The sequence below is a fragment of the Lycorma delicatula genome, chromosome 9 (assembly GCF_047948215.1).
Source record: "Lycorma delicatula isolate Av1 chromosome 9, ASM4794821v1, whole genome shotgun sequence".
Lineage (NCBI taxonomy): Eukaryota > Metazoa > Arthropoda > Insecta > Hemiptera > Fulgoridae > Lycorma > Lycorma delicatula.
In genome coordinates, this window is record NC_134463.1 from 125022573 (window position 1) to 125043673 (window position 21101).

Below are 21101 nucleotides of genomic sequence, written 5' to 3' on the forward strand. Positions count from 1 at the left end.
CTGTTTTATATATTTCTTTTATACTTAAAAAATGTTTATATTATAGTTAATAATGAGCCATTAAATAAGATAGTATAAATGATTTAGCTAATATCGTAGAGGTTTTTGTCATATTATTTCATAATCTGAGAACTATTATTAAAAACTAATTGCATTAAAATAAAGTAGTTTGATGTACAATGATTGTTGATAAAAAATGTATTATTTGTAGCTGGTATTTTATAGCTCTATACTTCTTAATACAGTATTTTGATAACTTTTATTTATGAAACAAAATATACTAAAATTATGTGTAAAAGTTATTATTAGACAGCTTTTAGAAAAACATAAGAACTTTAGCATGTGTGTGAGTACATGTTACATTAATGTAAACATTAAGAAAGTTTAAGTAACTTTAGAAGTAGAAAATAAAAGTAAAATAATTGTAATTCATTATATCTGAAAGGAAGATAATGTTAGATTAAGGTAATAAGATTAAAAAACAATTTTCATTAGAAATTAATATTATAAAGTTAAGGATTATATAGCCAAGAAATCAAAAAGTTAGCGTAAATAAAAAGAGATTTCAACTGGGAAATAAATTTATTATCAAAAATTTTGGTAACTGGATTTTGATTTTGGAACTAAAAGAATTTATTTTTAATCTGTTAAGTGCTTTGTAGGAGAACATGGATTTTAGGGAACTCAGAATGGCAAAGAATAGAGGAGGGATTTTGAAATATTTGTTATGGTTTAAATTTCAAAATGAATTGGCTCAAAGAAGAAGCTGGAATGAAGGAAGTCTCTGGAATAAAATTATTGCTAGAGAAACTAGGCCGATCGATTAAATACACAGGTCATCAAAAAAATAAAAATATTGAACTGAGATAAAAGTAAGGTGAATTAGAATGTATTTTTTTTGCTGAATCTTAAACTGAAATCAGTTTTTCTTCATCACCTTCAGATTTTTAGTTATGACCCTTTAAAATATTAAAAAACTTCTTAAATAATAGAATACAAAAATAATAACAATAATTACAATTAAAATTCTTACCTTTATTTTGCAGATATTTACATGTATCTTAATTTCTTTTTTCTTATTTTACGTTTGTGTTCAGTGAAGTCTTCTCTTTTTATAATTCAGCAGTAGTCACTCATCATAGATTCATCCCATTTGCCTTGATAACGTTCCGTCTGCAATATATCTTCGTGGAACCTTTCTCCTTGTTTGTCGCTGCCATCACCCAAGTTTAAAGGGAAAAAATCCAAACGATCATGTAAAAAATGAATTTTTCATGACATTCTGCAGCCTAAAGTTTTGTAGTTCACTAAGAGTTCATTTATAAGCTGATTGTGTATATCAGCTTTTTTGTTTCTAAGAAAACCAGTAATATCTTTGAATGACTTCCATGCTGCTAGTTCTTTAGGATTCAGTTTGCTGCTGTCAAATGTATTTTCACAAATTAATTTTCTTATTGTGGCCTGATGAATATTACCTCTTTTTATTTGGCTTCACTTAATTGTGGAAAAACCTCAGTTAAATATTTAAAGCCATCTCCATCTTTATCTAATGCTTTTAAAAAATTCTTCATTAGGCCTAGTTTTATTTGTAGAACTAGCAAAATAATATGATCTGCTGCAACAAGGAGAATATTGACTACATGAAAACACGGGAAATGGAATAATAACATGCTAGCCGATTACTGTTGGACATTAATTCAGGATGTACCTGAGGCTATTTATAAAAGAAAGACATCAACAAAATCATTCTAACAGGTATGACCATGCAAAATTATAAATTTTACAGATTTTAACTATATTTTCCTTTAAGTTTTGTTGAAGTGTAATTTTTTTAAAACTAAGGGTGATAGAAATTGAAAAATTAAAAACTAAAGATCTGTAAATTGTATTTAGAGATCTGTAATGTACACAAAGAAGCAATTCAAGAAATGGAATCACACTTAGAGAAACATTAAAAAATTTTTTTTGTCTTATCAGTGTTATTGTTGATTTTTGAATCATTTTTTTTTCTGTAAGTTTCAGATACATTTGATATAACAATTTATATTCTTTGATTTAACGTGACAATTTTTTAAAGTATCAGTGATTAAACTATTTTAAGAAAAGTTGTCACCAAAACAAATGCCAAGGTTTGGATTTTCAAAACTTTGAAAAAGATTATTTCTGAGTCTCAGTCAAATTATGCTCTTTCTTTGAATGGACAGGAAAGATGAGACTAAGAGAAATATATTGTTAGAAAGCTTACAGTTCATAATTAGGAATAAATAAATTTCTATTTACATCAGAGCATTTCATAAGGAGTATTAGTAAAATCATATCATTTTACTACAGCTCAGTAAGTTTGCTACTTTGTAATACGTGATGTGAATTAATGCCCATTTCCTCATTAGCTTTTTTCTTTTCTTTTTTTAAATATTCTTTGTACAAATGACCTGGATATTTTTTCTCTATTAGTTGTGTAATTATTATTGTTGTCTTTTTCAGTATGGTGGAATCAGTGTAGAAATTCAGATGACTGAAGGTGCTGTGTATATATCATTTAGTGATTTTAAGCAAACTTTAGCACCTGCATTGCTTATTAATTATACTTCTCATGATATTGTGATGTGTGAGAAGAACACTGATGCCAGGTAAAAAGTGACTACATTTTGCTACATTCATTTTCATGAGTACTTATGGAAAGCTCATAGGGATCCATTTGCATTTCTTGCCTCACTGAGAGAGAGTTATGGAAAAGAAAATAGTTTGGGATGTATACTGTTTGTTTATGTATATATAAAGAGAGAGAGAAATTTTTCTTATTGGCTTGAACTAATTTTTTAATTTTAATATGATATTCCCTTCAACCATCTTGAGAAAATATAAAGTAAAGTTGAAATTATTAAGAGTATTAAAAATGTTAAGGAATATGGGGCTGTAATGTATACTGAGAGAAAAATAAATTACGTATGTAAAAAAGAATAAGTGTCAAAAAAAGGTCAACTAAAATATAGAAATATAATATGCTGTCAAGATAAAGTCTGTATTCATTGCTCTTTAAGCTTTTTAATTGGTCAATAAAAGAATTGGAAAAAAAATTTTGAAAGTAGAGAACAATCCCATGAAGAAAGAGAAGGCAATATTTTCTGATGGTTTTTTTTGTAGGGGTGGGGAATTCATTTTACAGATGCGAAATGGCAGTGTCGGGGTCACTAACAGGTTCCACAAGAGTAGTAAATGCACATGTGTACTTGCACACTACCGGCTAAACCTACATCCTTGGCTACCCAGCCTTCCTGGAATTGCTTAAAGAAGCATTACTTCAGTAAGGGTGGTGATATGCCTACTCACACATTCATACACCACAGTGCAATACATCACAAACAATACACAGCAACAAAATTATGCCAAGAAATCGCATCCAACAACAGGCAATATAAATCATGATCAAATAAAATCAAAACAAAACATATATATAATAAATCTAACAAAGTAAAACTCAGACTAGTTCACATCAAACACCACATGAGCAAGCACATAATTGCAGACAATACATCAAAAACTTCAAAACTTGTCAAATCAGCCCCTTTCAGAGGTCATCATTTGTACAAACTCCCACAATCATCCTGTCTGGATGATCACAACAAGGTTCCAGAACAAAGAAAACTAGATAATGTAATAAATCTAAATAACATAATACACTAGCATAACACATCAACGGGAAGTGTCAGTCAGATCATTCATATACAACAGAGATCGCAAAATTATACGGAAGACATCTCAAAGTCACTGAACAAAACACAGCAAGATCATAATAAAATGTAGCGACTATGAAAAGAATGCAACATACAAATTATATTAAAGTGTAGATAACATAAAAAATTATCGTCTCAACCAAAATATCACCCATTCTCCGTGAGGCAGGATTTTTTTAGTCACCATTAGTTGCATGAAAGGAGTTCCCTCAGCCTTTTTGCACTCAGACAGCCCCCACATGCACAGGGGGGGGCCTCCTAAGCACTCAGCTGAGAGCTTGTCCTAACACATGCCCCTCTGTTGCTGTGCTCTGTTTCAGGTCTCTTCATCAACGTGTAACATTCGCATGACAGTTTTGGTGTAATCTTCCACTGCCCTCCAATGTGCCTTGTCCTGCAGAAATATCCTTTGTGTTTCGTCAAGGGAAGACATACATTTTCGGTTCAGTCTGCCCAGAATTTCATTTCGTGCATCAACAAATCTAGGGTATACAAAAAAGATGTGTAAGAGGGTCTCCTCCTCTTCGCATTCCGGGCAGGTGTCAGTGTGGTCATCAAAATCGATACAGGTATGATCGGAAGCCTCCATGATTCGCCATGAACTGTGTTAGTTCTTATCCTAAGAAGCCATGACTTCTACGACACCACCCCTTGATGTCACCTATAAGTTGGTGTGTCCATCTGTCATTCGTGGTCCAATCCCATCGCTTCTGCCACATTTATGTCGTCTTGTCCTGGATCTGGCACTTCTTTTCATCTGTAGGCAGCGGGCCCGGTTCCTCTACCGTACAGAGTTGGTTAATGATGAGGTCTATGAGTGGCAGTCCAGCTAGGACCTCCACCACTTCTCTTAAAACCATCCTTTAGGCTGATATTACCCAAAGGCAACACCTCCTATGGACAGACTTCATAAATTACTTTTGAGCTAGAACAAAAATGAATTAGAAGAAATACCAAATAGTGTTGGGAGATTGTTAGGAAAGATTATTTTAAAAATAATATGAATAAAACATGTAATAAATTGACTGAAGGAAAATGATGGTTTATTAAATATTAATATAAATAAGATAAGAACTAAGGTCATTCAGAAAGTTCTCAGCCTAACACAGAGATGTCACAAGTATAACCAAATGTTATGATATTTTCAAATATGATCCTTTAGATGGCATGCCATGAAGTTTAGATGCGTGCATTTCTTTACTTGTTTGTGATGATCGAGAAAAAGCAACCAAGTTTTGACCATTTTTTGGAAAATGGATAAAATTGAAGGGTGAGCTGTTATATAGTACTTTGTTTTAAAAAATTTAACCCCGAGTGATATACAAAAATAGCTAGATCCTTTTTTAAGGATTCTTCCTTTCAATTTGAACAGTAAAAAGAGGCCTGCTGAATTAAATGTTGTATATCCATTCAAGATATGAATACTCAAGATCAAAAACCACTACGATTGATGACATTGTTACAAAAATCCATAATGTTGTATTAAATGATCATCGACTGAAGATACTCAAGCTTTCTGATAATGCAAATATCTTGATACATTGCATTTTACATGATGTTTTGAATATGAAAAACGTTTCTGCTTGATGGATGTGAGTTTGTTAACAGTTGAAAACCCATTGGACTGAACACTTGTTAAGAATGTTTAAACTTATTTAACCATGATTCTGCTGAGTTTCTTCAATGTTTTCTAACAGTAGATGAAACTTGGATTCACCATTACTCACCAGAGACCAAACAGATCATCTACAGGAAAAGTCATGTGTATGGTTTTTTGGAATTCTTGTGGTCTGGTGCTCATGGACTACCTGGAAAAAGGCAGGACCAATGCTGGGGAGTATTATGCTTTACTACTGGACTGACTGAATAGTACTATTCAGGCTAAATGTCTGGCTGAAAGAATGTGTTTTTTCACCACAATAATGCACTTGCTTGTGATGATCGAGAAAAAGCAACCAAGTTTTGACCATTTTTTGGAAAATGGATAAAATTGAAGGGTGAGCTGTTATATAGTACTTTGTTTTAAAAAATTTAACCCCGAGTGATATACAAAAATAGCTAGATCCTTTTTTAAGGATTCTTCCTTTCAATTTGAACAGTAAAAAGAGGCCTGCTGAATTAAATGTTGTATATCCATTCAAGATATGAATACTCAAGATCAAAAACCACTACGATTGATGACATTGTTACAAAAATCCATAATGTTGTATTAAATGATCATCGACTGAAGATACTCAAGCTTTCTGATAATGCAAATATCTTGATACATTGCATTTTACATGATGTTTTGAATATGAAAAACGTTTCTGCTTGATGGATGTGAGTTTGTTAACAGTTGAAAACCCATTGGACTGAACACTTGTTAAGAATGTTTAAACTTATTTAACCATGATTCTGCTGAGTTTCTTCAATGTTTTCTAACAGTAGATGAAACTTGGATTCACCATTACTCACCAGAGACCAAACAGATCATCTACAGGAAAAGTCATGTGTATGGTTTTTTTGGAATTCTTGTGGTCTGGTGCTCATGGACTACCTGGAAAAAGGCAGGACCAATGCTGGGGAGTATTATGCTTTACTACTGGACTGACTGAATAGTACTATTCAGGCTAAATGTCTGGCTGAAAGAATGTGTTTTTTCACCACAATAATGCACTTGCATACACATCTCGTGTTGTTCCTGCAAAATTCCATAACCTACATTTCAAAATGCTTTCACTTGCATTGTATTTGCCAGATTTGGTTCCCAGCCTCTTAGAACCAAATCTTGATTCTTACCAAGCCAGGTTTGAAATAATATTAATAATCCATATCTTCAGGTTATTAACCTGAAGAAATGGCTCGCTGGATGAAATTTTACTTCAAATGTAGATGTCAGAGCTGAGATAACTGTTTAATTTTCAGAGTTGTACCAATCGCATTATAATGAGGGTGTTAAAAAATCAGAAAGTCATTGACCAAATTCATTAAACTGCAAGGTAATTGCCTTAAAAAATTTGAAAATTTTGTTTTCTTTATCAGGCCAAGAACTTTCCAAACAACCCTTGTAGGCAGAAATTGAAATAAAAGTAGAATGGATAATATAAATAATATATTAAAACCAGTTTACCAAAATAAAAGGTAGGTAATAAGAAAGAAAAATAAGGCAAAGAATATAGGCTTTTGATATATGATATAATTGATGAATGTTGAAAATTGGTGGAACAATAACGTTCAAGACTGATAGAAAGAATTTCTTTTTTTTTTAATTTTCCTCAATGACTAAAAAATATATAGTCTTTTCAAGTAGGCCAAAGTAGTTTGCTGTATAAAACTAAAATGATCTTTTTCATTTGTTTTTTATAAAACACAAATCCTGTAATCATTTAGGAATAAATTATTTTTCTTTAGTGTTAAAAAGGTTGTTCATTTATGTCAGAATTTTTAATTTTCTGAAAATCTGTCTATATAAATAGTATTTACCGGCACCATATAGAAATCTTACAGTCCCAGTTTCTTATTCTGAAAACTCATTTCAACTTTTTGAAATCACCTCCATATGTAACATTATATTTTAGATGAGAATATATACACATAAAAAATATTTAATATTGATATCAGAGAAGTTTAATAATCGATTTACATTTCAAAGCATAATGGTTTGATTTAATTTTTTTATAAATAAAATTAAATTGGTCATCTCATAAAAACGTATCATCTAACAAAACACCTAAAAATTGTACTTTGCAGTCAACAAAAATGCTACCATTATTGTTATGGGAATGCTAACTAGGTGATCAGCAGTGGACATCTACCTGAGAAGCACATAGAACTTTTATTTATATTTAAAATTAGATGGTTACAATCCGTTAATTGATTAAACCGATGAATATCTACCAAAAGAAAGAAAAATTAATTAAGCAAAACATAAATATTTAAGTATCATACTAACTGAAAATTGCAAAAGTGAAAATAAAATAAAACAAAAGCAGCAATACCTAAGGGGCAGTTAGTTATTATTTAATTAGAACTAGAATTGAAGAAATATCTTGTGAAATGTACTACTCTGTATGTTTCTGAAACATGGACTCTGAAAATGGAAAAAGAAAGGGAATTTCCTCCATGTCCGAATTTGAAATCTTCTGTATGCCTATATTTTAATTTTCTTCAATCGATTGAAGAAGATTAAATGGACCAATATAAAAAAAATAGACTGGCCAAGAGAAGAATGTAAAGAGAAATTGGAACTATTAGAAACTCAGAGTTTTAGCTGGGAATAGAAGAATTGAAGACAGACTTGGTGCAAGGGACTTACCTTAGGTCATATAATCATATTATTGTGAAGATAGTGATATAATTTTTTTTAAATATCTGACTGAAATTATTTACTATTATTTTAAAAGAAGTTATGTTATTCTGTACAGAAAGTGCATCTCGTATGTACACAAAACAATTTTCTATTATCCTCACATCACCAAGCATAAAATAAATTATATTTTAAAGTGAAAGTGACTTTAAATTATATTGAAGTGACAGTGACAGCAATTTTTCAAAACATTGGATATTAAAAAAAAAGAAGATTTATGAGATTGGAAAACATATAAACCAGATTGGTGAGGAAAAAGATTTTTTAAGGTGTAAAATTCATAAAACTGGAGTAAACTACATTTACTCATTTATTAGTTTATTCTGTTAATTTTTCAATTATTTTTTTCCAAGTCTCAGCACTAACATCATAATGATCATCATAAATATTGTCATTTATTAAGAAAATTCATTTGTATTTTTGCAAATACTTAATTTTTTTTTTAATTTGAGGACTATCTTGGCGCTCATGGTAACAGTAGTTTCACTAAAATTATTTGTGACTGTCTTATGTCTTACCAATATTTTGTTTGGAATTTGTTTTTTTTGCATAAAAATTAACTGTTTGCATTAGTGTAGAATGGAAAAATAATTGCATAACTGAGATATGAGTAAAACTGAATAACAAAATTAAAAAATAACTTCATTTAATTTCAACTATTCAGAAATCCAACTGGCATAGATAGTCTACCTAGAAAGAGGTTTACTCATCTTAGTCTGCCGTTCTCCATTTCTAAGAATTTTTTTCAATTTTAATCAGTACTTTATTGTAAAATCATAGTGATAAATAAATTTGTTATAAGGCTGCTTACAGCCTTTAATTAATTTATCCTTTATTGAAATTGATATACCAAGTACATATTAAAATAAAGTGTAAATATCATTAGCATTCCTGAAAGAACAACCATTTGCATTTTTTTACAAAATAAATTGAGTTTTTCTTTTAATTTAGTATTGTTTAGTTATTAATTGGTATTGAAATATTAAATATATTCATATACCATAGTTCTTCAAATTTAAGACACCATCGAATTGAAGATGCACCCTAAATTTAGTAGATAATTTCTGGAAAAAATAAATTATGCAATAGAAATATTAAAATACTGTATCATTTATTTATTATAAATTATGGTAAATCATATAAGTATTTTATATATGTATATATATATCAGTATTTTTCATTAAGCTCATCCTAATTTGAAAAATGAATATAAAAAGTTAAATAGTAGCTACTTTCAGCAATGTATTGATTAATCCGTATGTGCTGTAATACATTTAAATCGAAAGCACTTAACACTATATTTTGTATTATAGTTTGTCAAACGTAAATGTAGTTATCTATGTTCGTATTTAGCTTTATAAGCACAGTATTTTATCACTGATCACAACAATTTTCACGAGTAAACAGTGTGTCTCATTAGCTTTTTATGTTGTTGAATCATCTGAGTTAAATTCATTTGCGTCACTGTGATTCCAAAGAACATCGTCTTCAGAACCATCTGATGGCAAATCATTTCAAGCTTAAACAACCATTCTACAATCATAGCTGTTGACGCTTGTTTAATTTTGTCACATGGTGTAAGGGGATGATTGTTTTCAGTCGACTGCTGATTGTATTGTGCATGAATATGATCTTTAAAAGATTTATTATCCCTGACCAACCCAGTGGTTGTAATTGACTTGTCATAGTTCCAGGAATTACATACAACTAAATTGCATTTTCCATTTGTCAGTTTTGTTTTAATTTTGACAAAATGACAAATGACAACAAAAAGCATCCAACACTAACATACTGTTTAGTTTCAGAAGTCCACCCGGTCTACATTCCCATACACATCCTAACTGATCTTGCATTAGATTGCTCATCATCCAGGCGTTCTGTTGAGCTCCAATGATTACAGCATCACAGAACCTTTGTTTTGCACTTATAGTGTAATTTGGTGGCATATTAAAAAACACAGCAACTTTATTAGCATTACCGATTTGACTGAGACAGTATTATTTCTTTAATTCTAGATCGATTATGTAACATGGATATCGCTCTAATTTATGCTAGTAATCTAATGGTAACTTCTGGCAAATGTAGGTTCTGCGAAGTGATGACAGACATTTCCTTTTCATGAATTTCTCACATCTTCTACGGGTATTTAAATTGAAGACCATTATTCCTGGCAATTTCCCTGGCCTTTAACATCAGTCCATCTCTTGTCACCAGAAGACCTTTTGTGCAGAAACAGGAAATATGTTTTTACTGTTAAAATGTTACTACAAAGTTATTGATCATAATTTACATTTTTCTATGTTTATTAATTTTTAAATAGTTTATTGTCCAATTTTAAAACGCTTAATATATTGATACGATCACCTACTATATTATTTTAGCCTGTTTCCTTCTTTCAAAATAATTTAAGATCTACTCGTACTTTGTAAATAACATGGTTTAGTATAATACTACGTATTAATATAAATATTTTTAATTCTACTTATTAATGTGTATGTATTATTAAACTTTTACGTACTATGTATTAATATAGGCATTTAATTTATCAGTTCATGGACTTATTTGGGATCGGTAAAACTGCTGCCTTATTATTAAAATTACATACTACTGTCAACATATTTTAATTAAATTTTGAGTAAAAAATATCAAATACAGACAACCTGTAACTTGAACCTCATTAACTCCAAAAGCTTGATTATTCAGTTTTTCTGTTTTCCTTTCTATTTGTAAAGTAAAACCTCTATAAATAGAAAAATAATAAACAGTTTAATCAGTTTTTTGGAGCTGCTTTAATATTTAATTCCTTCTAAATAATATCAATCGAGTAGGTGAATTTATTAATAAAAAAAGCCTATTCTTTGTTTCATTATTCATTTGATTTAGCAACGGTGAAGAAGGGGGTGATTTTTTGAAGAAGGTAGCAAAAGGTCCGTTATGAGTCTATTTAGTTTGACTCATTTCATTCTTTATTAATGTTTAAGCGTTCCAATATATTTGTAATTTTTAATATATGATGTCTGTCTATTCAATTTTGATTTTTATAAAATACAATAGTACAAAAATAAATTACACACATAGTTCAGTCAGATTCTTTGTATGGCATGGTAGATTTTATTTGTTTTCTCGATGACTTAGAATTTATTATAGAACATTTCATAGATATATATTTTACTTCTAAATTTTTTTATATTTTAAAATGTAAATACTAATTATTAAATAACCAAGCACGGGAGTAACTAATGCAATATTTTAATATAAAAGATTACATCGGCATGATATAATATAATCTCATCTCAAATTACAGAGTAGGTTTATGGAAAATCTGTACAGTATTGAAAACCTTACTGAGTTTGAACAAACTCAAAATAATTATTATCTTCCTTCAACTTTTAGTTAATAAAATCTGATAGTGATAATGTATTTCCACTTACTGACGATTTCATTTACTTAAACAGATGATTGTGGGTATATATTATAATGATTACAAAATATAGAATTACACTGACTGATGTTATCTATACAGCTCTCAGAAACCATCACGTTCCTATCATGAACTCTACTATATATTTCATATACCGTGAGTGAATCCAGATGTTATCCTAACTTTGGTCCCTATTATGGCTGAGGTTAATCGATTGATTTTTCATGATATCCTGAATGTTACAGAAATCTATTGCAGCTTTGTTGACTCATCCCGTAAACAGGTTCTGTCCTTTGTAAGTGTGATAAATATAGTACCCCTGTAGCTATTTCATTGATTAGGAACGAAAGCGGGAGTCAGGCTTTACCGGGTAGATGCCTTGGCTGCTAGTTTGCTTTTGTGCAACTCTTAGATAGGAAAGAGAATCTTTGGGCAGTAATACTAGTAGACAAGGCCACTACCCGACCGATCTTCAACAAAGGACAGTTCCTGCTGGCTGCCAAAAGATAGTGGAACCGAGATGGCCAACCCGACTTTAATGGTATTTACTGGTGAAAAGGGAATAAAAGATAAGGAAAGTAAAAAGGACAATGAACCTGCAGAGGATACTCTGTTCAGGGTTGCAGTTTGATATACTTCTTATTACTGGGCCAGGATATGTTATTTAATCTGAGTTCAGTTCGGCGGCCAGAAGGCAATATTAAGGAGCAATTAGCATTAAAATATTATTGGGTCGTGAACTGTCTACCTACCGCATAAATAAGCGAACCCTAATCCTCTATGCCCCTCTGACACATAGCGGCTGACTTGTCTGGAAGAATTAGATCTTCCTCTCTTGCAACCTAAATCAAAATTCAAGTACCGTTATAGATATCAGATGATGTTGATTTTTATTTGATCGGTGGTAATTTTCTGTTACGTTATTTAGAAATAACAAATTTGATTCATCCTGTTTGTTGATTCAACCCGTAAACAGATTAAGTCCCTTGTAAGTGTGATAAGTATAGTACCCCTGAAGCTAGTTCATTGATTAGTAACAGAAACAGGAGATAGACTTTACCGGGTGGACACCTTGGCTGCTAGTTTGGCTTTTGTGTGGCTCTTAGATAGGAAAGATAATCCTTGGACAGTAACTCTAGCAGACAAGGTCGTTTCCCTGATTTGAATATTTGTTCAAAATGAATCGTGAATCTAGTGGTGATGAAGTTCCCATCAATTTGTTTTTGTAAAAACGGCCTCTTATTAATACGTTTTCTTAATTCTTCAGTGGATATGTGTGTATGAAATGGGCAATTTTGATTTCAGATTTACTCTTCCTTCTAAACATAAAAAATTGTTTTGTTGGTCAACTGTAAGGGACAATAAACAGATTACATGGGGGGATGGAAAATATTCAAGTGATCTTCGTATGGTATGTTTTTATTAATTTTACTATTATTACAGTTCTATCTTGGTTTAATATATCTTTTTTTTTTTTTTATTAATTACGTTATTCTGATATTAATTTTGTTTAATGACTGCCTCTTGTCATAGATGTTAGCATGATTGTCTGTTAAATCAAAGAATTTTTTAATGATTTGTTACATAACAAGTATAACTATCTAAAAAAATTATAAGACTGATTTCCGTAAACATCCAGTTGATCAAATGCTGATCTTTTGTGGTAAAATTTTATTTCTTGTTCATCGAATGAAGTACGGTTACCAAAAGGATAAACGAATAAATTATTTGTCACCTGTACTGTAATACTGTAATAAAACACTTAGCATGATGTTAGATAATTTTGAAGGTACCACTTTTGATATCACTGTCACTGCTCACTAATCTCCAATTAAGAAGCATAAGTCATCTCATAATTACTATTTTTTTTAGTGGCATCAACTGCTGCAGTCAGTAAATGCCAACAGTAGCATGCATGCCTAATGGATAATTTGCTGCACCTAATATTGTTTAACTTCATTAATCCACAGAAACCATTTAATCGTCTCTTCGGCTGCTGACATTTTATCCATACTTCACACTTTTCAAATACTAGTTCACTGCTCCCTGAAGTGTTTCAGGTATTCTGGAACTATCAGGTTATAAGGAATGTAGTTTACTGTTTTACTCAGGGTCATCAATTTTTAATATATGTAAAATTATTACCACTTATTTTAAAATTGTCAATTACTTTTACTATGTCAATTTATTATAATCTAAAAATGTGTTGTAGTCAGTACTGAACTAAATGCTTCATAATTCTACCAGTGCTATTGTATATTCCCCGTTGTTGCTGATCAGATAATCCTGTTCAAAAATTGTTATGCTATATTAGTTGCTCTGATAAACATAATTTTTGTTAACTATGAAATAGTAACTTAAGTCATAACACAAGCATCACTTATCATGACATCATTCCTCTCTATTGAAGTGTACTTGAATGATTCAAAATAACATAGGCTTACTGCTTTTAATAGTATAATCTCTTAAGTCATTGTGATAACTGTATTAAGTTAGTGAACAGTGACGTCTCATAACACATCATCAGTGAGTAAATGGTTCTGACAGTTTTTGTTACATATGTGGTTAATTCACTTTAAAAATCACATAAGAAAAACATTACACCTTTAATTAAAAAGCTTATAAATTGTTCTTCGACTGTAAAATCGGTGATAAGGAGAAGACATGGACAACACGTAATATGTAGTAACTGTGCGATCACCTTAGGATGGCTAAAAGATATGCAAAAGGCCTTGCTATTTGGTGCCCCTATGGTTTACCATGAACCAAAAGATCACTTAACCGATTCTTATTTCTGTTTAATCAATCTCTGGAATTTCTGAGAAGTCTAAACACACTTTAATCTACCTTCATTGTCATTTCCACTCAGATCTGCACCTCATAGTGAATCTGTTCCAGTTACCTGAAAACATTGATGAAGTAGCAGACATTATGAAAGAAGACAATCATGAATCGGACAGAATTACAATCCAATGAGCCTTATCTTATATCAGAAAGTGAGCTAAATGACTGTAAGAGATTATCATTGTAACTTATCAAAAAATCAAACTGAACTTTTAGACTCAAAGATTGCAAAGATGGAATTTACTATTAAAAAATATGAAAATTTCAGGTATCAAAACTGATAGAAAGATTTTTCTAATACTTTGCTGAAGAAAATTACTTAGTTTACTGAAAAAATATTGATGAGCTTGTTACAATTAGAGAAAGTTGATGAGAATCTGAGGAGTAGCATTTTTTCATTGATTCGTGCAAGTATAACTTAAAAGCAGTTCTGCTATTTGATAGTAATAAATATCCTTCTGTTCCGATCTGTTCTGGAATTAATATTAAAGAAACGTGATATTAAGAAAACTGTTATTGAGAAAGTAGATGGTAAAAAGCATAGTTGGAACGGGACAGCCAAGCTATGTATCAACATTATATTGTAAAACAGTGGAAGAAATGTGAAAACTTAACTCCTGGTAAAAAAAAAATTATTTATGAGCCTCTAGTTAACCAGGAAAAATATTTTTATCACCCCTTCACATCAAACTGGTATTAATAAAAAAATTTGTAAAAACTATTAAGGACAGTCAAAGATTCTTGTTCATAAGACAGAAATTACCAAAAGTAAGTGAAGTAAAAATTAAAAAAGGAACTTTTGTCATTCCACTATAAGGAAACCAGTTGGACATGAAATATTTAACTTTGTGTTGATGAATATATAATTAAGTATTATACAAACATGAAAATATTAAAAATGTTATCTAACATATGAACATTTTTTTAATTGAAATTTAAGTGGTGATCTAAACTTTTTTTTTTTTTTTTTTTTTTTGTCTTCAGTCACTTGACTGGTTTGATGCAGCTCTCCAAGATTCCCTATCTAGTGCTAGTCGTTTCATTTCAGTATACCCTCTACATCCTACATCCCTAACAATTTGTTTTACATATTCCAAACGTGGCCTGCCTACACAATTTTTCCCTTCTACCTGTCCTTCCAAAATTAAAGCGACTATTCCAGGATGCCTTAGTATGTGGCCTATAAGTCTGTCTCTTCTTTTAACTATATTTTTCCAGATGGTTCTTTCTTCATCTATTTGCCGCAATACCTCCTCATTTGTCACTTTATCCACCCATCTGATTTTTAACATTCTCCTATAGCACCACATTTCAAAAGCTTCTAACCTTTTCTTCTCAGATACTCCGATTGTCCAAGTTTCACTTCCATATAAAGCGACACTCCAAACATACACTTTCAAAAATCTTTTCCTGACATTTAAATTAATTTTTGATGTAAACAGCTTATATTTCTTACTGAAGGCTCGTTTAGCTTGTGCTATTCGGCATTTTATATCGCTCCTGCTTCGTCCATCTTTAGTAATTCTACTTCCCAAATAACAAAATTCTTCTACCTCCATAATCTTTTCTCCTCCTATTTTCACATTCAGTGGTCCATCTTTGTTATTTCTACTACATTTCATTACTTTTGTTTTGTTCTTGTTTATTTTCATGCAATAGTTCTTGCGTAGGACTTCATCTATGCCGTTCATTGTTTCTTCTAAATCCTTTTTATTCTCGGCTAGAATTACTATATCATCAGCAAATCGTAGCATCTTTATCTTTTCACCTTGTACTGTTACTCCGAATCTAAATTGTTCTTTAACATCATTAACTGCTAGTTCCATGTAAAGATTAAAAAGTAACGGAGATAGAGAACATCCTTGTCGGACTCCCTTTCTTATTATGGCTTCTTTCTTATGTTCTTCAATTGCTACTGTTGCTGTTTGGTTCCTGTACATGTTAGCAATTGTTCTTCTATCTCTGTATTTGAACCCTAATTTTTTTAAAATGCTGAACATTTTATTCCAGTCTACGTTATCGAATGCCTTTTCTAGGTCTATAAACGCCAAGTATGTTGGTTTGTTTTTCTTTAATCTTCCTTCTACTATTAATCTGAGGCCTAAAATTGCTTCCCGTGTCCCTATACTTTTCCTGAAACCAAATTGGTCTTCTCCTAACACTTCCTCCACTCTCCTCTCAATTCTTCTGTATAGAATTCTAGTTAAGATTTTTGATGCATGACTAGTTAAACTAATTGTTCTGTATTCTTCACATTTATCTGCCCCTGATTTCTTTGGTATCATTACTATAACACTTTTTTTGAAGTCTGACGGAAATTCCCCTTTTTCATAAATATTACACACCAGTTTGTATAATCTATCAATCGCCTCCTCCCCTGCACTGCGCAGTAATTCTACAGGTATTCCGTCTATTCCAGGAGCCTTGATCTAAACAACAGGATTATTTGTTAGTTCCAGTGGTATGTTGTGATGCAAATCGCACATCTCAAAATATGTCTGTAAGCACCAGAAAAAAGGTGGATTATTTTTTAACAGATGTATATCATAAATAGCAGTTTTTTACTAAGAGAATTGATCTTGCTTGATAAATGAGGAAGATCAGTGAAGACTGTGTAGCTTATAACTAGCAAAAGGTATCTTTATATTAGTAATAGTATTCAAATTGTCAGAGAACACTGTAGTTCTACTTCATTGTACTATTTATAAAATTTGTTTGCTCATTTTTTTAATTAATATCAAAATAATTTCTTGATAAAATTTTTTATTCAGTTGCTTTAGATCAGAAATTCAATTAATTTTATTTTTTTTATAACTTATTTTTTATTTAGGTAATTAATTATAATAAATCATTATAATTTTAGCTGCTTACTATTAAAACTTAATCATTCACAATTTTAGGATGTCATAGGAGATTATGTTGCAGAACAAGACATTAAAGCATACTATGTCTCATTTCTGGACGGTATGCAAAGCATACTTTTATTTACAAATGACGCATCTATCGCTAAAGGGGCACAAAGTTCTGATGATATGACATTTTTTGATCAAGATCTTACATTTTCTTTACATGGAGTCGGATTATCCTTGGTTGACAATATAAGTAAATCTGAAATACTCTACCTTGGAATCACTAGGTAAATAACTTTTATTTAATATACTTATTTATCAGAATTTTGTTAAATTTTATTCTACCAGCCATTTAACTTCTTTAAAATCACAGTTGATTAGTGCTAACCGTTGTTTTCTGTTTTCTTTTATTAATTATCTTAAAAAGATGATTTATTTCTGGAAAACTTTTATAACTTTGTTGCTATTGCCAAGATATTTAATTCAAAAACCTTCATTAAAATACTTTTTTATTCCTCATTGTTTACTGATGACCATAGCTACCACCACCAACAGTAATAACCTTAATACTTTGTCACATGCCAATATTTCCTACAATAAATCATATTCAAGAGTATGTTCTAATATTTTTTGGAGTTTTTTTGTACTCTACCGCTTAGCAACAATTAGTTTTTATATATTAATTATTATGTATCTGGAAAGAGCAAGTTCTGCATTTCAGAAAGACAGATTCAGTGATACAGTAGGATAAATTTAAAAAATGTTAAAATTATAAACCGATGAGTGCTTTCTGGTAAATAAATATTCTTGGTACAGCCTTCAAAAGATAGAGTGTATTGGATAAAATGAGGATCTGTACTGCTAATCTAGAGAAGCTTAAGTTAGAATTTTATACAAAAATATGCTTAATGAAAATACCCATGCCTCTGTCTGTATCACGGGATAGCATTCCATGATTAAATGATCATTTTTATTGTGTTGTTTTTCTTAAGTATAAGATCTTCATTGACTTAAGTTTAACATATCTTACAAAACATCTAGAACTAATGATGATTGACACACTTATTCGCAACATCTCAAATAACTTATTTTACATAGGCGAGGTGTATCCAAAAAGTAGGTGCCATTTCCATTTACCACTAACACTAGCGCTGCAGTTGTAGCTGTGAGCATGCATGCCATTTACTCATTCATTGGCTTTTGATAGTCACCATTGTAAGTATAGCGATGTTTGTTTACAGTTGATTAAACGTAATTTAGAATGTTAGAAAGGTCGATCAAGAATCCTGCCGATTATAAAATATGGCACTTATTTGATTAGTAAACACAGGAAATGTTTAATCACTTTATATTCATTGGCAAATTTGTGAAGTGTATGATGAAAAAGTTGTCTATATGAAGGCATAAATGAACCTATTAACGCAAAACGTTCGAGGACATTTCTTGAAAACTAGAGAAAAAAATCATGTTTGTTAGTTCAAGTGTTTTTTTATGAAACTTTTAGCTGTAACTAATAAATACAGCTTTGCTCTTTAAAGTTTTTTTGTATTTTCTGAAAAAAAAAACTTAATAGGGTAGAAAAGGCTCAGTATAATGTCATAATATAGTTTTCTCAATATTTTAATAGATCACTCTAAAAATTCTTTTATCATTTTCATTGCCATTATTATGAAAAGATTATTTACATCAGTTTCTCATTTTTTATATTTTGCATGCAACTAGTTATGTGAAGGCATTATATTGCTAAAATAATTAGCAATATCATGTCATCATAGCATATTCAACAACATGATATAAATCTATCTCCCTTATTGTTGGCTTTTACCGTAGCATTTTCAACAGCTCCTTACTTTGTTGTTCTTTCTCACTCATTGTTTTTAATAGTGTCACTATTTTAACTCGTTTAGTTCTAACCATATGAGAAATTTAATGATTTAAGATAGATTTTTAATTCTATCTGATGCAAAAATGTACATAACCATTATTTTTTTTTTATATTACATTATTTTTAATAAATAATTGACCAGAAAATTAAAAATATTGTCCTTTTTTCTGATTATGTTATTTTAGTCAGTTAATAATAAACGGAAAACCTGAAAAGAAATGAAATGAATAAAGCAAGATCACTAGAAACCAATACGTATATTAGAAAGAATAGAGTCATGCCATCTTTCATAGCATATAAAATAACAAAAAACTTGACTACAATGTACTAGAAATTATAGAGTTTGCAACCACTGGATCGTCAAACAGGCTTATATGCCACCAGACAAGGATAATATACTGCATCTTATGTTTTACAACCAACGACATCGATAGTGTTAATTAATTATGTTGCTCTCATACTAAAGAATTTGTACCTAGATTCTCATTTTAAGAAAGCTTTTTAATTACAGGATCTCAGATTTCTCTGGTTTGCAATTAAAAATTATATTTTTTTTTTTTTTTTTTTTTTTTGTTATAGTTCTGGAGTGATTTGGGAGACGGCACCAAAAAAAAAAACTCGTTTCAAACCATTATCCACCATCCAGATGGAAATGATTGAAGAAACCTATCAGAGCTATCTGCAAGAAAAACAGCTCGGTCTTGGAATCGCCAGAAGGAGTATCGATGATAAAATAGAAGTAATCTGGACTTGATAAAACTATGTGTTTGTTTATTTATACTTTAATCGGGTGTCTTTTATAATTTTATGTTACAATAGTAAATTTTAATTTACCGTAAGTGAACAAGGTGAAAAGGTTTGGTATTAACTTTACTTCCAGCAATTTTATTTAGTTCTCAGCATTCCTTTTCTTCCAGTATTTTCCTTGCTTCTGGTTCGATTTAAAAAACAAAAGATCATTTGGGATATCTGCTATGGCACTGTTGATGTGCCCAGTGCGTCGATAGTGCTGTTTAGATCTAACATACCCTTTATATACATGCTTCTTGTAGTTATTAGAATCGTCAGTCTAACCATAATGTTTTACACGTTTCAACTGAATGTATGACTCTTGAAAAAATAATTGGTCTTCCTTTCCTTCTGTAAATTTTAAATCTGTTTTAAATAGTTTACTAATTTAAAATACCACGTTTTTTTATAAAAGGTTTGCAATTATTTTTAGTTTTCTGTTAGTTACAAAATACTTCTGTAAAATTTTGTGCATGTATTTTATCTGCAGATGCAAGCGATCTTATTCGTAAAACCACTAATAACATCTTTAATGTCTGTTGTTTTTATGCCATGTTTGAAAATTGTGCTCAAAATTACTTAATGCACAACTTTGAAAGTTGTTGTTAACTTTGTTCTTCATTTTTTAACCAGATTTTCTGGGTATATTGAAATTTCATTTTCTCCCAGTTTATTTGATTCTGTTATTACTTTATATACCACGTACAAGCTTGAATCTGTTAGTGCGTAATGTATTTAGATTTTCTCCAGTTATTAAAAACATTGATTATTATATATTTAACTTTTTAAAGCCAACTTCTCATCCTAATCTGCAGTTAGATCTTGGCTGAGACATTGCGAAGATAAGCGTGAATGAGAAGATAGTATTAAAAAAATTTTGAGTATTAAAAAGTACTATTTACAGATCATAGAAACAAAACACAAAATTGACAAAATCAGTGCAACAAACCAATGGGTTTTTTGCTAGCTACAATGTTCTGTCGCAGGTACATTATCCACTTCATTGTATTATTAGCAGTTAGCAGTACCAACATTACCTCAGGCACCCGAGGTAGAATTACTGCTCATCTATGTCTTTATACATTGTAATGTTTGATGAGCAGTAATTCTTTTATTTTCTAATATATTTTAACCAAAAATTAACAAAAACAAATTTGTAAAGAAATTGTTCCGCAAACTAAAAAAAAATAAATTGTTTATCCCAGTAATTAAAATTATGTATGAAATTTAATTG

The 21101-nt window shown here is 30.5% G+C and overlaps 1 protein-coding gene across 2 annotated transcripts in view; it reads left to right on the plus strand.

Moving 5' to 3' along the window:
* The window catches only part of Vps13 (vacuolar protein sorting 13C), a 286208-nt gene that overhangs the window by 230041 nt on the left and 35066 nt on the right, over positions 1 to 21101 (plus strand). For both annotated transcript variants that reach the window (XM_075374575.1, XM_075374576.1), the window contains 4 exons: positions 2485 to 2630; positions 12806 to 12911; positions 17245 to 17480; positions 19658 to 19817. In XM_075374575.1, the coding sequence (XP_075230690.1) occupies positions 2485 to 2630; positions 12806 to 12911; positions 17245 to 17480; positions 19658 to 19817 (648 nt within the window). The remainder of the gene's footprint in view (positions 1 to 2484; positions 2631 to 12805; positions 12912 to 17244; positions 17481 to 19657; positions 19818 to 21101) is intronic.